Raw genomic sequence first — 24,325 nt, forward strand, 5'->3', positions numbered from 1 at the left:
CTCCATTTCCTTCCTTTCCTTTCTTTTCCTTTCCTTTTCTTTCCCCTTCCTTCCTTCCTTCCTTCCTTCCTTCCTTCCTTCCTTCCTTCCTTCCTTCCTTCCCCTCCTCCCTCCCTCCCTCCTTCCTTCTTTCCTTCCTTCCTTTTTATTATTTTTTATTTTTTTTATTTTTTGAGACGGAGTCTCGCTCTGTCGCCCAGGCTAGAGTGCAGTGGCCAGATCTCAGCTCACTGCAAGCTCCGCCTCCTGGGTTCACGCCATTCTCCTGCCTCAGCCTCCCGAGCAGCTGGGACTACAGGCGCCCGCCACCTCGCCCAGCTAGTTTTTTTTTTTTTTGTATTTTTTAGTAGAGACGGGGGTTTCACCGTGTTAGCCAGGATGGTCTCGATCTCCTGACCTCGTGATCCGCCCATCTCGGCCTCCCAAAGTGCTGGGATTACAGGCTTGAGCCACTGCGCCCGGCCTCTTTTTATTTTTTGAGACAGGGCTTCGCTCTGTCACCCAGGCTGGAGTGCAGTGGTAGATCATAGCTCACTGCAGCCTCAACTTCCTGGGCTCGAGTGATGCACCTACTGCAGCCTCCCAAGTAACTGGGAATATAGATAACTGCCACCACGCTAGGCTAATTTTTTTTTATTTTTTGTATAGGTGAGGTCTCGCCCTATTGTCCAGGCTAGTCGCAAACTCATGGGCTCAAAGAATACTCCTGCCTCAGTCTCCCAAACTGCTAGGATTACAGGTATGAGCCACCATGCCTGGCCCAAAACCCTACTTTCAAATAGGGTCACATTCTGAGATATTGGGAGTTAGGACTTTAACATATCTTTTGTGGGGGGCACAATTCAACCTACAAAACAAAGATGAAGAGAATTTACTTATCAGAGACTATTACTAAAAGAACCTACTGAAGGATTTCCTTTATCAAGAAGGAAATTAGGCCAGGTGCAGTGGCTCACGCCTGTAATCCCAGCACTTTGGGAGGCTGAGGCAGGTGGGTCACCTGGGGTCAGGAGTTCGAGACCAGCGTGACCAGCATGGTGAAACCCCATCTTTACTAAAAAATACAAAAAGTAGCCAGGTGTGGTGACATGCACCTGTAATCCCAGCTACTCGGGAGGCTGAGGCAGGAAAATTGCTGGAACCCGGGAGGTGGAGGCTGCAGTGAGCTGAGATTGAACCACTGCACTCTAGCTGGGTGACAGAATGAGACTACGTCTCAAAAAAAAAAAAAAAAAAAAAAAAGAAAGAAAGAAATTAAACTCATGAGGAAGAAGTAGTATACAAATGTGCAAAGAGAAACAATGACCAAACAAACAGTGCAGAGAAGACTTTTGCCTAAGATCATACTACCCTTAAGTAGTATAATCAGTATTTGTACTCAGGTTGTCTGACAGCTTAGCCCACGCTCTTAACTTTTATAGTCCATACATCTCTATGAGGACTGTTTCAAAAGTCTCATGAGGTAACGTACAGGACAGTATTTCAGACTTTTTTTGAATTTCAATATTCAGTCACTATTTTATTTTGTAATTTTTTTTTGAGACAAGGTCTCATTCTGTCTTTCAGGCTGGAATGAAATGGCACAATTGATCTCCACTCACTGCAGCCTTGGCCTCCAAGCTTCACACAATTCTCCTGCCTCAGCCTCCTGAGTAGCTGGGACTACAGGGGCATGCCACCATGACTGGCTAATCAGTCAGCATTTATTGATCATCTATAATGAGAATCTAAGAAGGTCCCAGAGAATCAAAAGACCAGATCCTTTTTACTCTTTCTCAAATTAGGGAGGAAAGAGGTTTTTGTTTTGTTTTGGTTTGTTTTCCCAGAATAATTTACATCCAGTATCCATTTTGTATTTTTTTTTTTTTTTCCCTGTGGGGCACTGTGATAGATGTTATAGGTACCAGTAGTGGAAGAACCATTATTCCATAGTTCTTGATTTCAAGGAGCTTACAGTCTAATAAAAATGTTTTCTAAAAAAAGGTAGAAAGTGTTATATGCCTTGAGAGAGAAACAGATGTTGTGAGGGGAGTTCAGAGGAGAGATATCTTTGCTCTGTGTGATGGGGGATGTAGTGCCCATTTGCTGAACTTTGAAAGACAAACAGGGCCGGGCGCGGTGGCTCAAGCCTGTAATCCCAGCACTTTGGGAGGCCGAGAAGGGCGGATCAGGAGGTCAAGAGATCAAGACCATCCTGGCTAACACGGTAAAACCCCGTCTCTACTAAAAAAATACAAAAAACTAGCCGGGCGAGGTGGAGGGCGCCTGTAGTCCCAGCTACTCGGGAGGCTGCGGCAGGAGAATGGCGTAAACCCGGGAGGCAGAGCTTGCAGTGAGCTGAGATCCGGCCACTGCGCTCCAGCCTGGGCGACAGAGCAAGACTCCGTCTCAAAAAAAAAAAAAAAAAAAAAAAGACAGGACGACAATTAACTACACCAATGATTTATTGAGTATCTACTTGTGTGCATGGAGCTATGTTTGGAGCTTTTTATCCTGATCTCATTTATTTCTCACAATAACCCTGTTAGGTCAATATTGTCATTTTCAAATTAAACACGAGAAGATTGAAGCTCGTTAAAAATAGGTGGCAGATCCTGGACGCGATGGATTGCCTGTAATCCCAGCCCTTTGGGAGGCCGAGGCAGGCGGATCACTTGAGGCCAGGAGTTGGAGATCAGCCTGGGCAACATGACGAAACCCCGTCTCTACCAAAACTACAAAAATTAGCCGGACACGGTGGCAGGCGCCTGTAATCCCAGCTACTCGGGAGGCTGACGCAGGAGAATCACTTGATCCCGGGAGGCAGAGGTTGCAGTGAGCCGAGATCGTGCCACTGCATTCCAGCCTGGGTGACAGAGCGAGACCCTGGCTAAAAAATAAAATAAAATAAAAAAATAAAGGGCCGGGCGCGGTGGCTCAAGCCTGCAATCACAGCACTACAGCACTTTGGGCGACCAAGGCGAGCGGATTGTTTGAGCTCAGGAGTTTGAGACTAGCTTGGGCAACAAGGTGAAAACCTGTCTCTACGAAAAATCCAAAAATTAGCTGGGTGTGGGTGGCGCGTGCCTGCAGTCCCAGCTACTCAGGAGGCTGAGGTGGGAGGATTGCTTGAGCACGGGAGGTAGAGGCTGGAGTGAGCGGTGATTGCACCACTGCACTCTAGCCTGGGTGACAAAGCAAGATCCTGTCTCAAAAAACAAACAAACAAGCAAACGTATCAAAAAACAAAACAAAAAACCAAAACCACAAAATATCCAAGTGACTTGCTCAAAGTCACACAATTAGTAAATGGAACCAGACATAAGCTAAAGGTAGACCAAGCCTTGAATCTGGATCAGGCTGGTTCCAAATTCCCTGCCCTTTCATCTCCCTAAGAGTTTGTTTTGTTTCTCTCTTTCTCTTTCTTTTTCTTTCTTTCTTTCACTCTCTTTTTTTTAAAAAAATAAAATAAATTTCCTAATTGTTTATGTAGCACTTTCTCTTAGCATAACAGTTTTTAGAGTAGGTAAACATTTTTTTTTTCCATTTCCAAAAGTCAATTATTATCTATTCTTCTGGTTCAAATGCCAGGTCCTTTTATGGCAGAGATTCTCAAAAAAGTGATCCGCAGAGGAGTTGCACCATTAGCTCACTGGGATAGTTTGCAAAAGTGCAAATTTCCAGACCCCATTCTCAAAGATTCTGAGTAAGTTTGAGATGAGACCCAGAGAACCTGCATTTTTTTTTTTTTTTTTAACAAACGTATTCAGCCTCTCTTGAGAACCACTGTGCCTAGAAAGTCTTTGGGAAGCTTTTGGAAGTAGTAAGTTCGTCTTGGAAAGAACACTCCAGACAAGCTTTCCGGTAGTCTTTCCCAAACTGTCATGCCTGAGGTTCTGGACTTATTCTTACTGATCCCTGACAGCACAGCGACTAGCTGAAGGACTCTGATCGACTGATGAGGGTTTGACCTCATCCACATACATCCCAGTTTAGCAGCATATACTAAGCTAGTTGGCAAACTGCTTAACGCCACATGGGAAATCTGCGCGTTGGGCTATGTCTGGAAGATGTGGAGGAGCAAGCCAGACCTGACCGGTCAGATAGTGAAGACACTGAATCCGAAACCCAAATATTTCAGGGGTCAATTCTCATAGAAAGGTAGGAAGCCCGGTTAGTCCAACTCATGCGCAGGCGCAGAAAAAGGACGGATGCACAAAGTAAGGCGCGCCCTTCCCCCACCCTCTTTCAGGCCAACTCCCACTGCGCAGGCGCATACAGTGCACCAACATGGCCGCCCCCGTGGATCTTGAGTTGAAGAAGGTAAAAGAGGGTCTTGGGCAGGCGGAGGCCTTCTCTTTGGAGGCTGAGGGGACTATAGGCAAGAATATCGAGTGAGGGACGAACCTTGCATAAGGAAGGAGGGTCCAGTGGGCTAGGGAATGGTTTCCCAGAGTCCTAAGGCCGCACTGCGTCTCCGTAAACTGGGGTGGGAGGCGAGCGGCTCTTGCTGGGTAGGAGCCGGTTTGGGTGAGGTCAGTCTGCGGGCCTATCTCGGGCCTGTGCAGTCTTTCTGAGCTCTAGAGAGCTTTCGTTGCGTTTGGAGGCTTCAGGGACTCACTTTCATAGTAAGAACCAAAGAGAGCATTTCAAATGGGGGTGCCTTCGGACCCCTTGCCTGAGTTGTGGCATCCGTAATTCTGGCTTATTTGCTTTGAAAAACTCCAGGTCCAACCTTTGTTTTTAGGCCGTTTATTCGGTTCTATACCTTGAAAGGTTGCAGTATCTACAGTTCGGAAAACCAGGCATTGTAACAGCAATGTTCATTTCAGGATTTTGGCCCTCCCCCCCTTCTTTTTAAGGACTTGTCAAAAAAAAAAGAAAACAAAACAAAACCTTCTTTTGAAGGACTTGTCAAAAAAACAACAAAACCAGTAAAGTTTTCCAAATAAAACCGGTATCAGAAGGAATTGGGTTTCTTGCTTTCCTCAAACAGTTACTTATAATGTGTTGTTACTCATATTTTTGCTGTCTAAGAATGATCAGCATTCTAACACCACTAATGACCCCAAACCAGTATGCTTTGTGCGGTGGGGTGGATTGGAAAGGACCCTAGAATTTTATCTATTTTAAATCTACTTTTCTAGAAAAGGAACCAGTGCTAAAAGAGTCTGTCAGAAGTTGGAACTAGAATCCAGTATTCTCTGTCTTACCTCACACTTTTTTTTTTTTTTTGAGATAGAGTCTCGCTAGTGGCGCAGGCTGGAGTGCAGTGGCGCGATCTCGGCTCACTGCAAGCTCCGCCTCCCGGGTTCATGCCATTCTCCTGCTTCAGCCTCCAGAGCAGCTGGGACTACAGGCGCCCGCCACCACGCCCGGCTAATTTTTTGTATTTTTGGTACAGACGGGGTTTCACCGTGTTAGCCAGGATGGTCTCGATCTCCTGACCTCGTGATCTGCCCGCCTCGGCTTCCCAAAGTGCTGGGATTACAGGCGTAAGCCACCGCGCCCGGCTGCCTCACACTTTTTTGACCACTATTTTGGATTCTTCAGATGAGCAACATCTTGGTTAAGACTGTCTCTCTGGTCAACTTGTGCAAAAGAAATAGGACAGCCGAAATAGCTGTTGCTTCTAACAAACGAAGCTTTTGTTATGGTTCTGAGGAGATTATGTGTTTGTGTCTTGCTTTTGTTCTTGTCTTGAATCTTGTAAATTTAGCTCTTAGGTGGAATTCTCTCATCTTTAACAGTGTACTAGCTCATCTTTAACGGTATACTAGCTTCCTTAGCAAGCTGTACAGAGAAGTCAGATAATACCTGAAATTTTACATTTCAAAACAAAATTGTGCATTCTAAAAATTTACCTTTTTTTTTTTTTTTTTTTTTTTTTTGAGACGGAGTCTGGCTCTGTCGCCCAGGGTGGAGTGCAGTGGCCGGATCTCAGCTCACTGCAAGCTCCGCCTCCCGGGTTTACGCCATTCTCCTGCCTCAGCCTCCCGAGTAGCTGGGACTACAGGCGCCGCCACCACGCCCGGCTAGTTTTTTGTATTTTTTAGTAGAGACGGGGTTTCACCGTGTTAGCCAGGATGGTCTCGATCTCCTGACCTCGTGATCCGCCCGTCTCGGCCTCCCAAAGTGCTGGGATTACAGGTTTGAGCCACTGCGCCCGGCCAAAATTTACCTTTTTTTAAATTAAAAGTACCGATTTAAATCAGGGTTTAGTGAATGGATTTTCCTCCTGGTACTTTTGAATTTGTTGCTACATTTGAAAAATGTGGACAGTGAATGCAAACTAAGAAAATGATTACAAACTTAAACTGAATAATTTTGATAAATGATTAATTTAAAAACTTGTTTAAAGGTTTTATCTTCTAATGTTGTTACAGGGTCCGTTTTTTGGGTGGAGACAAATAGGACATTTCAGGCCCCTCCCCTTCTCCAAAGTAAATGTTTCAAAATCTTACTAGTAGGTGAAAACAAGGTCACAATAAAAATTATGTAGTAAACTTTGCTGTACATTGCAGTCACAGATGTTATTATTAAGGCACAAATTTGACAGCATGTGAAAGTCATTCCAGGCACTTCAACAAGAGTATCCAAGAACTGTTTATTTTCCAGTTAACTAAGTGTACGCAAGGGTCAAATTTGGCCTGATGCAATTATTTTGCCAGTGCTTTGCATTTTTTCTATCTTTTTTGGTCTTCCTCTTAAAAATGTTCATATTACGAATATTACTATAGACAGTGGAATGGAAAGATTGCTGAACTAAGGGGTTAGAAGAAATGTCTTTAAATACACCTCCCTTTCCCTCTAATAGTTGTTCAAACTTGTGCAAGCCACTTTTATCTCTTAACTCATTTAGTTACTTAATTTGTAAATTGTGGATGATGAAACTGCCAATGCTAACTCATGGCATTATTGAGAGGCATAAATTAGATATTATATTTCCATATTAATATTTCAAACTAATGTGAGAAAGTGCTTTGAAACCTAATTGTGCAATACAAATGTAGTGAGTTACTACTTTTATGGTTCTTGTTTTGAATCTCTGGGTTTCATCCTTGACTATTGCATTTATTTCTTTTACTACTCCTTGAATACTTGCTTCTTAATATGGTTATTATTTAATGTGCATTTGTTTTGCTTCACACTGATTGTATCTTCTGATGATTGTAAATTCAGTATTTAGTATAGTGACTTGATCGTTTACAGTTATGTTGACTTACTGATATTTGGTAAATTTCACAACTTTGTCTCTGGCTAGCATGTTTTGTTTTAATATATTTGGATTTGACATAAATGTTTCCTGTAAAATGTTTAACCTACTAAATCATGGACTTGTTTTTATTAGGCTTTCACAGAGCTTCAAGCCAAAGTTATTGACACTCAACAGAAGGTGAAGCTCGCAGACATACAGATTGAACAGCTAAACAGAACGAAAAAGCATGCACATCTTACAGATACAGAGATCATGACTTTGGTAGATGAGACTAACATGTATGAAGGTGTAGGAAGAATGTAAGTAAAACGTGTCTTTGATGGAGTTATTTTGGGAGTGCTTTTGTCCAAATTAAATAGAATGTGTTCGTCTTAAAACTTGGGTTAGGCCAGGCGTGGTAGTTCATGCCTGTAATCCCGGCACTTTGGGAGGCCATGGTGAGTGGATCACTTGAGGGCAGCTTGGCCAATATGGTGAAACCCTGTGTCTACCACAAATACAAAGATTAGCTGAGCGTAGTGGTACTTGCCTATAGTCTTAACTACTTGGGAGACTGAAGCAGGAGAGTCACTTGAACCCCAGAGGTGTGCCCACTGCACACCAGCCTGGGCAACAGAGCTAGACTCTGTCTCAAACAAAACAAAAAAAACCCTTGGTTTAAAGTATCTTTTTTTTTTTTTTTGAGATGGAGTCTTGCTATATCACCCAGGCTGGAGTGCAATGTCCCGATCTTGGCTCACTGCAACCTCTGTCTCCCAGGTTCAAGCGATTCACTTGCTTCAACCTCCTGAGTAGCTGGGATTACAGGCGCGCCCCACCACATCCAGCTAATTTTTGTATTTTTAGTAGACAGGATTTTACTATATTGGCCAGGATGGTCTCCAACTCCTGACCTCGTGATCTGCCCACCTCAGCCTCCCAAAGTGCTGGATTACAGGTGTGAGCCACCACACCCGGCGGGTTGAAGTATCTTAGAATTAACTTTAAAGATTGTCCAATTAAATGCTTGCTTTTTCTAAAATGAGGAGCTGAACTTCAGGTACATTAATTAAAATGTTTAATTTTAGACTTCAAAGTCCTTTTTTTTTTTTTTTTTTTTTGAGATAGAGTCTCGCTCTGTTGCCAGGCTGGAGTGCAGTGGTGTGATCCCGGCTCACTGCAACCTCCACCTCCTGGGTTCAAGCAATTCTGCCTCAGCCTCCTGAGTAGCTTGGACTATAGGCGCGTGCTACCACACCCAGCTAATTTTTGTATTTTTAGTAGAAATGGGATTTTACCGTGTTGGCCAGGATGGTCTTAATCTCTTGACCTCTTGATCCACCCGCCTTGGCCTCCCAAAGTGCTGGGATTACAGGCGTGAGCCACCGTCCCTGGCCTTGAAGTACATTTCTTAAGTGCTTACTTTCCTGTTCTGTCTATAATTATGTACTTAAGTGTGTAAGTTCAGTAATAAAAATGATTTATCATGGAAAATGTTTATAGCAATATTATATTGTATGTGAAGAGGATTTATTTAAGTAGGTGCAGTTTTAACCTCCTCTTCCCTACTTAATTTATTAGGAGTGATACAAATCATAAATCTTTCTGATATCTGATCAGTGTTATAAAATAAAAATAAAGATTCAATTGTCATTTAAATACACTCATTCTGGCCAGGCGTGGTGGCTCATGCCTATAATCTCAGCACTTTGGGAGGTCGAGGTGGGTGGATCCCCTGAGGTTAGGGGTTTGAGACCAGCCTGGCCAACATGGGGAAACCCCATCTCTACTAAAAATATAAAAATTAGCGAGGCGTGGTGGCGCACACCTGTAATCACAGTTACTTATGAGGCTGAGGCAGGAGAACTACTCGAAACTGGGAGGTGGAGGTTGCAGTGAGCCGAGATTGCGCCATTGCACTCCAGCCTGGGCAACAAGAGTGAAACTCTGCCTCAAAAAAAAAAAAAAAAAAATACACTCACTCTAAGTGTCCTGCGTTGTTCTAGTAGGAGGACAACTCACATGTGAGAAATCTAGTAAATTATTTTACTTTTGTTTGTTCTAATTAATACACAATTAACTTCGTACATTTCACTTTTTTTCCTTTTAAAAGCATATTACCCTTGTGAGAGAGAACAGGTCTACTTCCTATTCTTTAAGCAGAAAAGAAGGAATGGAAAAGCCTTTAAGTACAGGTCACATTCCACTACAGTGAGCTAAAAGGAGAAGACAGATTTTTTTTTTAAGTTGGGGGGAGGTACAGGAGGAGGGTTTTTCTGGAATTTGGTCTTTGAGTATTACTTAGTAAGTAGACCATTACTTCAGGTTTGGAGATCTTTTAGTTAGAATGGAATTTGACCTCAGTCATGGGATGACTTGTTTTGTGATTGATTTGAAGAAAGAATAACATGTGTAAAATTTAATAATGGCTTTGGAATGACATCATGAGAAGTAGACCCTGCTCATCACTGACTAATCCATATCTTTTTGGTTCAGAATTAGATTATGTTAAATTGTTCATCTGATTTGCTTTCTCAGAATGAATAACATAGCACAAGTAAATTTTATGTCCAAGCTTATTTCATTTTAGTTTAAGAGGATAAGGATCCCAATTTGAGAGTTTGTTACTGGGACACAAAAGAATTGGGATGAGAACAAAGTAGAACCCTTGAATATGTGTCTGTGTAGTATGAAATGCATTGTTGGCATTCACTACAGGATAATTTTATCCTTAATGTGAATATCCTTAGGTCTTAAAACAGTAATGCCAGCTTTATTAACATGTTGTACTTGGATTTCACCTCACTGCACTAGCCTTTGTTTGCAATAGCTAAATAATTCCTTTTTCAAAATAGAAAAACCGTTTCACTCCCTTTGGGCCTTTGAGCTACAGTGAAGTTTTAATTTTTAATTAGAATAGTTTCATTTATTAAACGTTCTGCAGAAGTGTTAGGAGAGTTGTTTTTTGTACGTATTGTCCAAAGTGCTACAGATAGGTTGTTTTCCATACAAAGAATTTCAGAGTTTAAAGGCTAGGATATGAATTAATTAATGGTAGAATGGTATTACTTCCAGAAGGTTTATTTCATATAAATTATGTTTCTTAAAAGAAGGGTGGAGTTTTAAATGTTTGAATAAAGTTGAGCTTCTACGTGATTTCAGACTTCTGTTTTAAATTTGACTTTTGTGCTGTCTGCATCTCACCAGGAGTATGAGTTTGACCCTGCATTGTAGGGGCATGTAAGGTGAATAGCGTTTGTTGTTTGGCTAGCGTATTAGTGCCCTGAGAGGAAGAAAAGACTTGCTGAGTATTAGTCTGGTCATGAGGATGTTCTCTTTCTTGATGCTAAACCTGAAATATCTATTTCTGAATTTATAGTCTTGAGTAATTTTGGGTATCATTGTGATTCACTTCTTTAATTCTAGTCTTTACCTTAATTTGTTTTTTTCTTTTCCTTTTTGAGTGTTATTTGGGAATTCTGATTAGAATATTACTTTTTCCCGAAGTTTCATTTTAAAACCACAGATAATAAAATCCAAAACTTCATTTTTCTTTTAGAACCTGCGGTGGATTTTCCCATTGCTGAAATTCGGGTCTCATTGCTTCTTGCTTGGACTTTTATGATAGCATCTTAACTGTTCTTTCTTCCTGCCTTCATTCTGTCTGTCCAAATCCATTCTTCACTTATCTGCCAGAATTAATCACGTTAATATTCTTCATAAAATCCTTTGTTCATCCTCTGTTGTTCACAGGATAAAATCCAAACTTGTTGACCTTGCATTCATGGTTATTCATAATCTGTTCTTAATTTGCCCTTTGCCTCAGGTCCCACCACTTTCTTTTTTCAGGGTTAGGATAGCATGTATATTTCATCTCATGGACCTACCTTCTACTAGTTTGTGTTATGTGTTGAGAAGAATTTTGAGGTGTCAAATGGGTTTTAAACATGCTTTAATTGATTAGTGATGTCAGTTACACAGTGAGGGTAGAAGAGTAGTAGCACATGTACCAGAAATTGTTATCCTACCCTTGCCACATAGGTTTCCTCACACATGTTATGTTTTTGTGCTTTTTTGCTTTTGCTCAGTCTTTGGAGAATAACATTGTGCTTGGCTGGCAATATTCCTTTTTTACTTGTGAAATTCTCATCCTTCAAAACATAGCTCCACTCTTACTTTGCCTCTGAAGATTTTTCCAGCCCCTGGGGCAGACTCATTCACTCTTTCCTTGGTGATAGCAGGGCTTTTGTTCCTACAGCTAGTAAAGCACATTGAGTGTGTAGGTGTGTTTAAATGGGTCAGTCTTCCCAACCAGATTGTCAGCTCTGGGAGACCATATATATATATATTATCTTTATTTTCTCATTCTCAGTATAATGTCTGGCACAAAATAGCTGTTAAATGTGTATTGATTTGAATTGAATCTGATTCTTTTTTCTTGCCGAAAATAACTTTTTTCTTTTGGTTTCTTAGAAAAAAAGTATTTTAGAAAGTGTCAGACACTTAAGATTGAGTTTATTATCCTATTTTAATATATGATCCATGTAAGATGAAATTATAAAAGTAACATATTTTGACTAAGGTCAAAAAAATTATATCTGCCCAAAATCACGTCCTCTGATCTGACAGGATTAATTCTTTATTAAATATATTTAGAAGGTTGTCTAATTCTAAATACCAGCCAGTTGAAGAGATACTCAGAACTGAAATACAGAAAACTGAAAGCTTCAAGATTATGCTTGAGGGTAGTATAATCCTTAGAGAATAAAGGCTATTTTATGCATAATAATATCAATATATTTTTATCCATTTTACCTTCCTCATCTTCGCATAGAATGTAAGTCAGAGGTTTTTTTTAGGGTATGTATTTAGTTAAACAAATCATTGCAGGCCCAGATATCTTTCATTTCATAAGTATGGACACATTTTGTAGTGTTAAATACCTCTTATATATGGCTATTTTTGGTTTAAAACAAGGAAAGTCAAGCTACAGGATAAGAGATGATGAATTGCTACATACTGTAAGCTCTGAGTGTTTGTTGCTTAAAGCTATATTCCATCCAGTCTTTTGGCATGTTGCCAGCACATTTTAGTTCTCTTACTTCATATTCTTTAGAGAGGCTGTTATGTAGCCTGATACTACTACCACCAATTTCTGGTTTTGCTACTTAAGCTGTTTGTGAGCTGACCTCACCATACTGCTTTGAGAACTATGATGAAAGTTACAACTGGGGAATGATCTGTCTGAATATTTGGAAGTGTTTGTCTTTGCATCTTTCTAGCATGCAAGGAGGGAATAGACAAATCTCAAATGTTATGTGAATATTTCTTGTATATATTTTTCATGGATAAAAATGTTTATAATTGCTTGTGTGGGGGTTTTCTTCCTTTTCTGCCTTGCATGGTAGAGGATAGGAGTATTTTAAAAATAAGAATTACATTTGAAAGTGCACATAAATGACATTTGACCATACTAGTGTTTGAAAGGACCATCATTAGAATAAATGTCAAACTTATTTTTATGAACAATAAGTATGATCCTAACCCTGATTTGATGTCAGATCTATTATTTGAACATCCTTTTTGCTTGAGCATTACATAAATAACATTTCTTTTTTCCAAAAGAGACAAATTAACTTTTTTTTTGATATAAGAGGAACTTGAGTAGATTAGCCTTTAAAAAGAACAATTAGTACCTTTTTAAAACTTGAACCTAACTAAAAATAACTTTGTACCATATTTAAACTGATTTAGAGGTATGCTACCATTCTGTGGGTATTTTTTACATTTAAGGAACTAAGAATGAACAATGGTATAAATCTGCCAACTAGATAAGTGTCTAGCAATGCAAAAATTTCTGTTTGGGAGCGGTGTTACTATTTCTACTTGTTGAAGTAATTTAATGGTTGATCTCTAATGGTAGAAAGATCCAGAAATGTAGAACTTAAGATAAATGTGGCATGAGTAGAAAGTGAAACAGTAGGTGTATTCCTGATAGGTAACAAATTAAAAAAAAAATCTAAATAGTTAAGCAGTTTTTCAACTGTTTAGGTTGTAGAAATCTAAACTCTTTATGACAGCTTGGCTGAACTGCCCTTTGTTTAAAATATTATATTGGTTTTGTTGTGATTGTACTTGTTAGTTTGGGTGTTGACCTATAATTTGAATCGTGGCATTTAGTAAAGGTGGGATGAAATATTTGCAGCTTCCCTTAGTTATGTTAAATATTAGTAGAAAGGGGTATGCTCATGCTGCTTCAAGTTTTGCAACCCTTTTACAATTTCATGTAGCTATAGAGTTGGTCTTCCAGTCAATCTGAGGTAATTTTAAAACTGAAGAAATGGTCATACTATATTTTATTGCTAAGAGATTAGGAAATGAAATTTTACAAATCTTAGTATAGTAAATATTATTGATATTGTTGATAAATACTGTTGATACTATAGTAAAAATAGTTTATATTGTTGCTCTCAGCAGAATCAAGTTTGGATATTTTATTTAGTGCCTACTATGGGGAAAAAAATAATGTGTAAGATTACTTTTGGTGTGAGAGTCACATTGCAAATGCAAATTTATAAATTCCTTTTATACCCTCTTTAAAGGTATTAATCTGTATTTTAGAGAAAGTGAAGTGAAGATAGTTGTCAAAAGTAAGATGAGATTATTTTTTAGATTAAAAAATTTTTTTTAGATTTTACTTAAAGGAAGAGAAGTTCTTGGTGCTCAGCTGCTTTTACTAATAGAACATGACCCACCCTTCTTGTGTTTTTATACAGAGCCATTTAAAGTCATGGCTTTCATTGCCCAGAGTTCTAAGGGAAAACAACAACAACTTTTCCTGTTGTGCAGGGAAAAATGACTTCAGTTTTGTTGACGTTGAATATGTATATAAACCCAGATGGGCACACTCTTCTCTTACACAGGTTTAGTACTCTGGGGAGAGGAGATTTTTAAGTAATATTCTTAATTTCCTTACGTTGTCAGTGATTTAAAAGCTTGATGTTCATTTTTAAGTAATATTCTTAATTTCCTTAAGTTGTCAGTGATTTAAAAACTTGATGTTCATTATAACTCTGCTCTACTGCTGTCTAGAATAACGTCACTGTTTTTGTGCCAGAGGGAGTTAACAAACATTTGCGTAAGAATTACATAGTCCTGTTTCTTCTGCAGATGAGTACTTTTTAATAATTCTTTCCCTGCTTCCCCTCCCATATGCCCCAGAGTCTAAAGATTCTCACCCAAACACAGGGAATTAATTTTGAAAATATTATGTTAGTGGCTCCAGTGGCGCAATCGGTTAGCGCGCGGTACTTATAAGAAAATATTATGTTAATTAGATGTTTATTGTTAAAAAAGGGAAAAGAAGTCTGTTATCTTGGAGAGTACAAACATACTAAAATACACTTGTTATGGGGTTACTTATTTTAGACTTTGGACCTGTTTTAAAAACATAAATGTAATTGATTCATTTAGCTACTTGGTGGACTTTGCTTGCCTCTGCATTTCCTGACATCAAAAGACCTGGCCTTTTTTTTCTTTTTTTTTTTTTAAACTGACAAAGGATTAAACAAAATCAACCTTTGTTGTATGAAAAGTGGCAGTCATTTTCAGGATACTACAGTGTTTTCCAGTCGATGATAAGCAACTGAGCGAAAGATAGGCCGGGCGCGGTGGCTCAAGCCTGTAGTCCCAGCACTTTGGGAGGCCGAGACGGGCGGATCACAAAGTCAGGAGATCAAGACCATCCTGGCTAACCCGGTGAAACCCCGTCTCTACTAAAAAATACAAAAAACTAGCCGGGCGAGGTGGCGGGCGCCTGTAGTCCCAGCTACTCCGGAGGCTGAGGCAGGAGAATGGCGTGAACCCGGGAGGCGGAGCTTGCAGTGAGCTGAAATCTGGCCACTGCACTCCAGCCTGGGCGACAGAGCGAGACTCTGTCAAAAAAAAAAACAAAAAAGAAAAGTACCATTGCTTCCTGTTCCTATGTAAAAAAATTAAGGTAGCAGCAGTCTTGAACTGTTACTTTGTCACTGACGAATTGTGTTCTGTAACTGACTGAATTAGCCGAATTTCTCCGAAAACAGTCAATTTTAAGCCATAACAAGAATCTTCTGATTTTAGCTGCCGCTTATCTCATAGTGCAAAGTTAGGAATAACTTACTGTCTAATCTGAGAGAGAGAACTGAAATGTTGATGTCAAGGTACATAATCTGCTTAATGAAATGTCCAAGAAGGAGCTCAGAAAAATACTGACTTAGAAGGTGAGTCAGTTCATACATACGAACACATACTTGGTAATGCCTTTTGTCATTCTTTTTTATTTCTAGTATCAGGAATTGCTGTTAACTGCAAATATCCTTTACTCTCATGAAATAATTAGGATTACTAATGTGTTACATGTACCATTAGTGCCCATGCTTCTGTGAAGAGTGTATGCTTTTTTTATTTATATAATTTAAGTTCAAATGGACCTGTCTGGGGGAATGTTATTTCATTGTCCTGGCCAGGAACTCTTATTACCAACTCTTGTTTTGCAGTAGATCAGTTGTCTTGAAATGAGCTAGATTACTTGGAGGCCACTATCCTTTTTGCTTTGAAGAGGACTTGAAATATTCTGAAACCAAAATTTGTACAGCAACAGGAGCCTAGTATCAAAAATGTATCTTTAAATAGATAAGAGCATGACTGCCCTAAGCCCAACCTTTACACTGGCTCAGAGTAAAAAGATTTGGATCACAGTATGCATCCTGTATGTGTGTGTCTGACTGAGACTTTGGCATTTGTGCCCAAGTATATTTATATTTCTCTATGACATTCTGCTTTTGTACTAGGAGTACTCTGCTCTCTATCTGTCCTCTAATACTCATTGGATAGTAATTTTAAAACATTTTATCTATTGCTATATTTTAACTTACTAGTAAAATAAAGATCATATCTTGGAAAAAGTTGTGGAATAACTCACTGCCTATATGTGGAAATGTTTGGGGTTTGATGAAGCCAGAGTAAAAGTGGTAAACATCAGAGGTGCTTACTTACCGGAATACTTAGAATACCAAATAGTAACCCGAAATAAACATCATGTTTAAAATAGATAAACATACTACTGCTTCAATAGTTTTGATTTAAAAATAGGCAGTAATTTTTAATTAGTAAAAATTGAACATAGCAGTGTGTGTTACTCTACTGGAAGAAGGAATGCTTATATGGGATTGGGTTCTGGAAGGGACAATGATTCTCCAATAATTCCAGTGAGTTCTCAGTCCTCATCTTATTCGACCTATCAGTAGCATTTGGTCCTGTTGATCTTTCTTCCTTGAAGCACTTTCTTACCTTGGCTTGCAGGATACCACTTCTTGGTATTCCTGCTACCTCACTGTCCATTCCTTCTCAGCCTCCTTTACTATCTTCATTTCTTTTGCATCTGTAAGTATTAAATTGACTTTGGACTTATCCCTTGGATTGTTTTGTTTTTTTTTTGTCTATATGTACTCAGTAGCTTAATAATCTCATCCAGGAGTGTCTCTAAATGCATTTTTTTTTTTTTTTTTTTTTTTTTTTTGAGACGGAGTCTCGCTGTGTCTCCCAGGCTGGAGTGCAGTGGCCGGATCTCAGCTCACTGCAAGCTCCGCCTCCCGGGTTTACACCATTCTCCTGCCTCAACCTCCCGAGTAGCTGGGACTACAGGCACCCGCCACCTCGCCCGACTAGTTTTTTGTATTTTTTTAGTAGAGACGGGGTTTCACTGTGTTAGCCAGGATGGTCTCGATCTCCTGACCTCGTGATCCACCCGTCTCAGCCTCCCAAAGTGCTGGGATTACAGGCTTGAGCCACCGTGCCCAGCCTCTAAATGCATTTTTATGTACTGACAGCTCCCAGATTTTTAATCTTTAACTTAGACCCCTTCTCTGAACTCCAGACTTGTATATTCAGCTGCCTACCTTACATCTTCATGTGATAGTCTAATAGGCATCTCAGAATTAACTTGGCCAAAATAAAATTTTCGCTGTTTACAAACAAACCATCTTCTCTCTCAGTATTACTAAGTGGGTTTTCCACCCTTCAAGTTTTTCCAAATCTTGGAGTCACCCTTGGCCCCTCTCTTTCAATCTTATATTTAGCTCATTATCAAATACTATTGACTGTATCTTTAAATTTTGTTCAGAATCTGAAGACTTCTGCTTACCACCACCCTGGTCTAATTTACCATTGGTTGATGGCAATTGCTTTCTAACTAGGCTCCTTGCTTCTGTCCTTAACCCTTGACTGTTTTCAACTGATCAGCCAGAGTAATCCTTTTAAAATGTAAGTGAAGATCACTGTAGTCAAATGGCCTCCCATTTCATCAGTGAAAAAGACAAAGTCTTTTGCACTTGCCAGTTTCTCTGCCTGAAGCCTTCTTCCAGGTATCTCAGTGGCTTACCTTTTCTCTTTCTTCAGGTCATTTCTAAAAAGGGAATGAGGCCTTTCATGACCATCCTATTTAAAAGTACACACCTAACCAGCACCCACACTTATTTGCCCCTTGTTGGCTTTATTTTTCTCCATCGTACGTCACCATCTGGCGACAATGATACTATTTGCCTTTCTTTTTTTCTCCTTCTTCTACCCTCCATGGTATCCAATGTCTTTCTTGAAGAATCAGTATTATTGAGTTATAACTTGTATAGAATGAAATGCATTCGTTTTAGGAGTACAGTTGGGTGAATTTTGACAAATGTAACCACCGCAATCACGATAAAGAACATTTTCATCACTCTAAGAACTTTCTTGCTTCTTTCAACTCAATCGTCTCCTTCCTTAATCCTGGCTCCAAGCTGCTGCTAATCTGATTTCTATGACTGTAGATTAATTTTTTCTGTTTTAGAACCTTATGTAGATGCAATACCTAAATGGAGTCATTATAGTATGTACTTTTACTGAGTGTAATGCTTCTGAGATTTACTCATGTCATGTAGGTCAGGCCTCCTCAGGGGCCGTATGCTGGGCTTCAGTTCCACTTATTTTGGTACACTGGACCTGCCGTTCTCCCTGTGCTTGCTAGCTTCATCTTCAGCTTGGCTACAGGAATTCCAGGGATTTTATCGAGGCATGACAACATCCAGAGTGGGAAAGTGCCATGTTTTCTGGTGTCACCTTCATGGGAGCACCTTTCCAGAAGTCTTCTAATGGTCTCCCACTTATATTTCGTGACAGAAACTGAGTCACATGCTGAGGCTTAAATCTTGGGGGATGTAACTGCAATGATTGGGTAAGGCCAATCAAGATTCAGCCTAGAACTTACTTCCCTGATTTACTTGGGGAAATAGAGAGTACCCAAACAAAATTGGAGCTCAGTCAACAAAAGGAAATGGACATGGGGTAGTTAAACAATAGTGTCTGCTAAAGTCATCAACAATCATAATAGTGATCAATAACTGAGGGCTAGCTATATGAAAACTATTGATATATTTGGGATGAATTAGGCAGAGTTTAGTCTGGGAGCATAGGCAGGCAGGAAGCTATTCAGGAGGTTAGTAATAAGAGCATAAATTAAGGTGGTGGAAGTGGAATAGTGAGGTGAAGGGTCAGTATGAAAGAAAGTGATAAATTGGAAATATAGGGAGGATATCTGCCGTTTTGGGACTTGCACATGGTGATGTTGATGGAAGCTGAAGTCGAGATGGTGAAACTGCTTGTAGGGAATGTTGGTGTGAGTTGATAAAATGAGTTTAATTTGGGCCATGTTGAATTTGAGGTGATATGGAACATACAAGTGGAAGTGACCATAGATGCTGGACATAGTGCAGGTGATAGTGGTTGATATTATTTTGAGGGTTATTAGCTAAGTGGAGGCCTTGAAAATAAGTGAGTTCTCCTAGGGACTTTGGGTAGAGATTGTTTAGCAGAGAGCCTTGCATAGTGCTTGTAGTATGGGCACTGGAGAAGAAAGAGGAAGGAGGGATTTATGGATACAGTAGTTAATGAGGGAAACATGGATAGCATAATACAGAGATGCAGCAGCAGCATCCCTCAGAGTTAGATTTGAGCATACAGTGATCTGTAGATTGCTTTTGTCTAGGCATGGCAGGGTCCAGGTGCTGTATGTCTGTGTTATAACCTAGTACTACATTGTTTATTTTGTTGCTCAAATAATTCTGCTTTGACCATTGGGAGCTCTTTGAGATTTTCTCCTTTTCTTTTTCTCCCAGTCTTGAAATGCAGTGGTGTGACTGTGGCTTACTGGACCCTTGACCTCCTGGGCTCAAGCAGTTCTCTACCTCAGCCTCCCAAATAGTTGGGATTACAGGCATGTGCCACCAAACCCAGCTAATTTAGAATTTTTTTGTAGAGATGGGATTTTGTCATGTTGCCCATGCTGGTCTTGAACTCCTGGACTCAAGTGATCCCCTCACCTCAGCCTCTCAAAGTGCTAGGATTACAGGCGTGAGCCACTGCACCTGGCAACTTTATTATTATTATTATTTTCTGAGACAGTCTCCCTCTGTCGCCTAGGCTGAAGTGCAGTGGCTTGATCTCAGCTCACTGCAAACTCCGCCTTCCGGGTTCAAGCAGTTCTCTGCCTCAGCCTCGCGTGTACCTGGAACTACAGGTACCCGCCATCATGTCTGGCTAATTTTTTTTTTGTTTTTAGTAGAGACAGGGTTTTGCCATGTTGTCCATGCTGGTCTCAAACTACTGACCTCAAGTGATCTGCCCACCTTGGCCTCCCCAAGTGCTGGGATTACAGGTGTGAGCCACCATGCACGGCCAGCAACTTTGTTTTTTTTAGAGTAGTTTTAGGTTACAGAAAAATTGAGCAGAAAGAACAGCGAACTCTCACTCCCTTTCCACTCTCTCCCAAGCTGTTTCTTCTCTTATTAACATCTGGCATTAGTGTGGCACATTCGTTACAATTGATGAAAAAATATTGATAAATTATTGTTAACTAAGATCCATAGTTTACATTAGGGGTCACTCTTTGTGTTATTATACAGTATAGTTTCACTGTCCTCCAAATCCCTTGTGCTCTACCTGTTCTTCCTTCTTCCCCTTCCTTCCGCACTCTCTTCCCTGGTGACCACTGACCTTTTTACTGTTTCTATATATAGTTTTGCCTTTTCCAAAATCTCATATTGTTGGAATGATGCAGTATATAGCCTTTCATACTATACTGGTTTCTTTGACTTAGCAATATGCATTTAAGGCTCCTCTGTGTCTTTGTGGCTTGATACCTCATTTCATTTTGTTGTTGAATAATATTCTATTGTATGGATGTACTGACAGTTTATCCATTCACTTATTGAAGAATATTTTGGTTGGTTCCAAGTTTTGGCAGTTACAAGTGAAGCAGCTGTAAACATTTGCACATGTGCATAGAAGTTTTCAACTCATTTGGATAATGGAGTGCATTTGATTGATCATCTGTTAAGATTTGTAAGAAGCTGCCAAACTGTCTTCCAAAGTGGGGTGTACCATTTTTGCATTCCCACCATCAGCGAATGAGAGTTTCTGTTGCTTCACAGCTTCACCAGCATACAGTGTTCTCAGTGTTTTGGATTTTATCCATTATACTAGGTGTGTGACAGTATCTCATAATTTTAGTTTATAGTTCCCTAATAACATATGATGTTGAATATCTTTTCACATGCTTATTTGCCATCTGTGTTATCTTTGGTGAGATGTCTGTCAGATCTTTTGCCTGTTTTAAATATGGTCGTTTGTTTTCTTATTGTTGAATTTTAAGAGTTCTTTGCATAATTTAGATGCAAGTCCTTTATCAGATATGTGTTTTGCAAATATTTTCTTCCATCTGTGGCTTGTCTTTAGCTTTTTGTTTTTACAGTACTTCCTGACCACCTCATACTGCAGTGTGCTCCAGGTTCATCTTGTATTTTCCCTGCTGAGCCTTATAGTTAGTCATTTCTCCAAGAAGCTGTGGTTCCTGATTCCTTTTAATGCGTAATGATTATTTAGAAACCTATATCTGGTCATTGGGTTTATTTGTTACTACTGAGGTGTTACTGTTTCTAGGCCCTCTGGTGACTAGCAATAGATAATATGTGTGTATATGCTACTGATTCATGTGTATGCACATATCTACATTTGTTTCTGTGTCTATTCATCACTGTATACATACTAAGCTGAATATGAGTTTATACGGATATCTCCGACTCTTCGATACCACAGTGTTCATTTTAGCCTTCCTTTCTTGCTTATTTGTAACTTCTCTCTAACATGAGAAACCTGGCTCCTGTGGTCCATTGTTCATTTACTTATTTATTTACCCCAGTACACATATAAAGCAATTTCAGAATTGTTTGCCGTTATCTCCTGTGAGAAACAAATTTAACCAACTAGTTAATCCAAGGTTGATTGTATTATTTGTATACATGTATTCACATATACACATATTTATAATAACTTACATTAGAGCCATTATAGTATGGTACAAGAAAGACCAAGTATTCTAATCTAATACATACAAGCTGGGCAAGGTATTTAACCTGATTAGGTCTTATTTTTGTACTTGGTAATTTTTTACATACTTAGAAAACATTGGCCGGGCATGGTGGCTCACTCCTATAATCCCAACTCTTTGGGAAGCCGAGGTGGTTGGATCACCTGAGGTCAGCAGTTCAAGACTAGCCTGGACAACGTGGTAAAATCCTATCACTGCTGAAATAACAAAAATTAACTGGGTGTGGTGGCAGGCACCCGTAATCCTAGCTACTCCAGAGGTTGAGGCACGAGAATTACTTGAACCCTGGAGGCGGAGTTTGCAGTGAGCTGAGGTGGCATCACTGCACTCCAGCCTGGGCAACAGAGCAAGACTGTCTCCCCCAACAAAAAAAAAAAAAAAAAAATTGAGGATTCAAGAGGAAACATTTTTCAAGCGATGAATTTTAAAAAGCTATCTCTTTCTTTTCCAGTCCCATTTCATCTTTGTGTAAATCCTTTTTTATTTTACTTATTTTTTCATCTTGCAAGTGGAATGACAAGTTTTTTTTTTTTTTTTTGAGACAAGAGTCTCACTCTGTCTCCCAGGCTGGAGTGCAATGGTACGTTCTTGGCACACCGCAACCTCCGCCTCCTGGGTTCAAGTGATTCTCCTGCCTCAGCCTCCCGAGTAGCTGGGATTACAGGCACCTGCCACCACTCCAGCTAATTTTTTTATATTTTTAGTAGAGATGGGGGTTTCACCATGTAGGCCAGGCTGGTCTCGAACTCCTGACCTCAAGTGACCCACCTACTTCAGCCTCCTAAAGTGCAGGGATTACAGCTGTGAGCCACCACACCTGGCCAACATGCTAATTTTTTAAATGTGAGTTTTTACTTACTGTATTGACATCTTTACATGTCAATAAAAATACTATTTTGTTTTTTTTAAAATTTTCAGTTTTGTTTTTTATTTAATTAGTCATTCTTTTAAAAAAAATTTATTTATTTTTTAGGGATGGGCCATTGCTATGTTGCCCAGGTCCTGGACTTGAACTCTTGCACTTAAGCCATCCTCACACTTCAGCTTTCTGAGTAGCTAGGACTACAGGTGCATGCCATTATGCCTGGCTGCCCCCTTGGTTTTATCTCCTGTTTTGTATCCTATTTCTGTGCCAGTGTGGATGCTTAAGGTCTCCAGAATTCAGCATAAACTCTCAGGGTAAAAGCCAATTTACTGCTGTCTTACATTCCTCAATTCCCAGTTTCACTTCACTTTGGGCCTTTGTGGAATCCTTTCTTTTGTGTTAGTTCAACCAAATGTTAAAAAAAAATTTTTTTTTTTTGCTTTGTTTTTAATCAGGAGTGTTCAGGGTATCTACTCTTCATTATGCCAATAACAGAAGTCTCTAACTCACTGAGCAGTCCACAATGTGGATATGCCATAAAGTTTCCTTACTAAAGAAGTGATTAAGAAATATATTCAATTTAAAAAAATTAAAGTAGAAAAGATTCAATTTATTTCTACTTTCTTCCATGCTAAAAATTACAACATAAAAATTCAGTAACTTTCCTCACCCGTGGAGTTAGGCAAAGAAGCAAGATAGGCTCATTCTTATGTGTCTTCTATGCTGCTTAATTTGTGGATACCCTGAAACCTAAATGCTATTAGGACACATTTTTAGACACCCTCTAAAAATTTCCCACCCAAAGTGAACTTGTCATAATCATTTCGTTGTTTCTGAATAACATATGTCTAGGTGACCATACTTTGGAAAGTGTGTCCAAAATGCAGCAGTGCAGCTGATCTGAGATTGTGTTTTGGGCAGGTAAACAACGGTTTTGATTCATACTGAGTTATAAGAAAGTGGAAGTCGTACCAAACTGCAGGACGATTTAGAAAACGGAGTCTGGTGTTTCTCAAATAATCAAAACCAAAAGCCATCAGAATTATGTTTTCAAATGGCATAATTACAAATAAATGAAGAAGTCAAATAGCAGGTTACAAGTCCTTGAGAGTGGACATTGCAGAGGCACATGAATTTCCAGGTCAAAGAAGAGGCCTTTTGCAAAGCATCAACTCGAATTCAGGTTATATAATCCTGAGTATTTGAAGCATGTTATCTGCATATTATTTGTCATGAGAGAATACTTTCCCTCTTCATGGTTTATTTTTCCTTATTGGTACATTTTGAACTCCAGAATTCTTTATTTACTATTTGGCTTTCCATAAACAATCAGGCAGAATGACTATGAGATTCTCTACGTTGAGAAACTGTGTACATAATATTTGCTTATGAAAAGACTCATATTATCATGATAAATCCTTTCTCTTCACATAGTATCTGATAATCCAGTGCCCTTTTAAACAATAGGAAAGATGTTTTCCAAATACTTTTTTTCAGAAATCAGATGTTTCTTGCAGCCCTTTCCAATCTTCATACAATGTATCTTTGCCATTTTTTAAATTGAGGACTAAACCAAACTTTCCATAAGTTTTTGTGTTTGAATTTTTACTGTGTAACTGCTCTTTGAGGTAGACATTTGCATTTACCCAGCACTCATCCTTGTTTAAAACTTGCGTGGCTGAGATGTCCTTAGGCTTATAGTAGTGAGTTGGCCAGCTTTGGTGGAATCTCTCTGGCCTTTGAAGTTGGCACAGTCAAATATAGCTACCTCAAAGGATATGTGGTCATGGAAAAACATGTTTTTGTTGTTGAGTGTTCTTGCTTT

The 24,325-nt window shown here is 39.5% G+C and overlaps 1 protein-coding gene across 2 annotated transcripts in view; it reads left to right on the plus strand.

The window, feature by feature from the left end:
* The first annotated feature begins 4,211 nt into the window (after positions 1-4,211).
* PFDN1 (prefoldin subunit 1) overlaps positions 4,212-24,325 on the plus strand; it is a 61,072-nt gene continuing 40,958 nt past the window's right edge. Inside the window, exons 1-2 of one of the 2 annotated variants that reach the window (XM_008014665.3) lie at positions 4,212-4,302; positions 7,331-7,497. In XM_008014665.3, the coding sequence (XP_008012856.1) occupies positions 4,270-4,302; positions 7,331-7,497 (200 nt within the window). In that variant the 5' untranslated portion in view covers positions 4,212-4,269. The remainder of the gene's footprint in view (positions 4,303-7,330; positions 7,498-24,325) is intronic. The other variant, XM_008014666.3, reaches the window with a different exon arrangement.

This window comes from Chlorocebus sabaeus, chromosome 23 (genome assembly GCF_047675955.1).
Source record: "Chlorocebus sabaeus isolate Y175 chromosome 23, mChlSab1.0.hap1, whole genome shotgun sequence".
In the NCBI taxonomy this organism is placed as follows: Eukaryota; Metazoa; Chordata; class Mammalia; order Primates; family Cercopithecidae; genus Chlorocebus; species Chlorocebus sabaeus.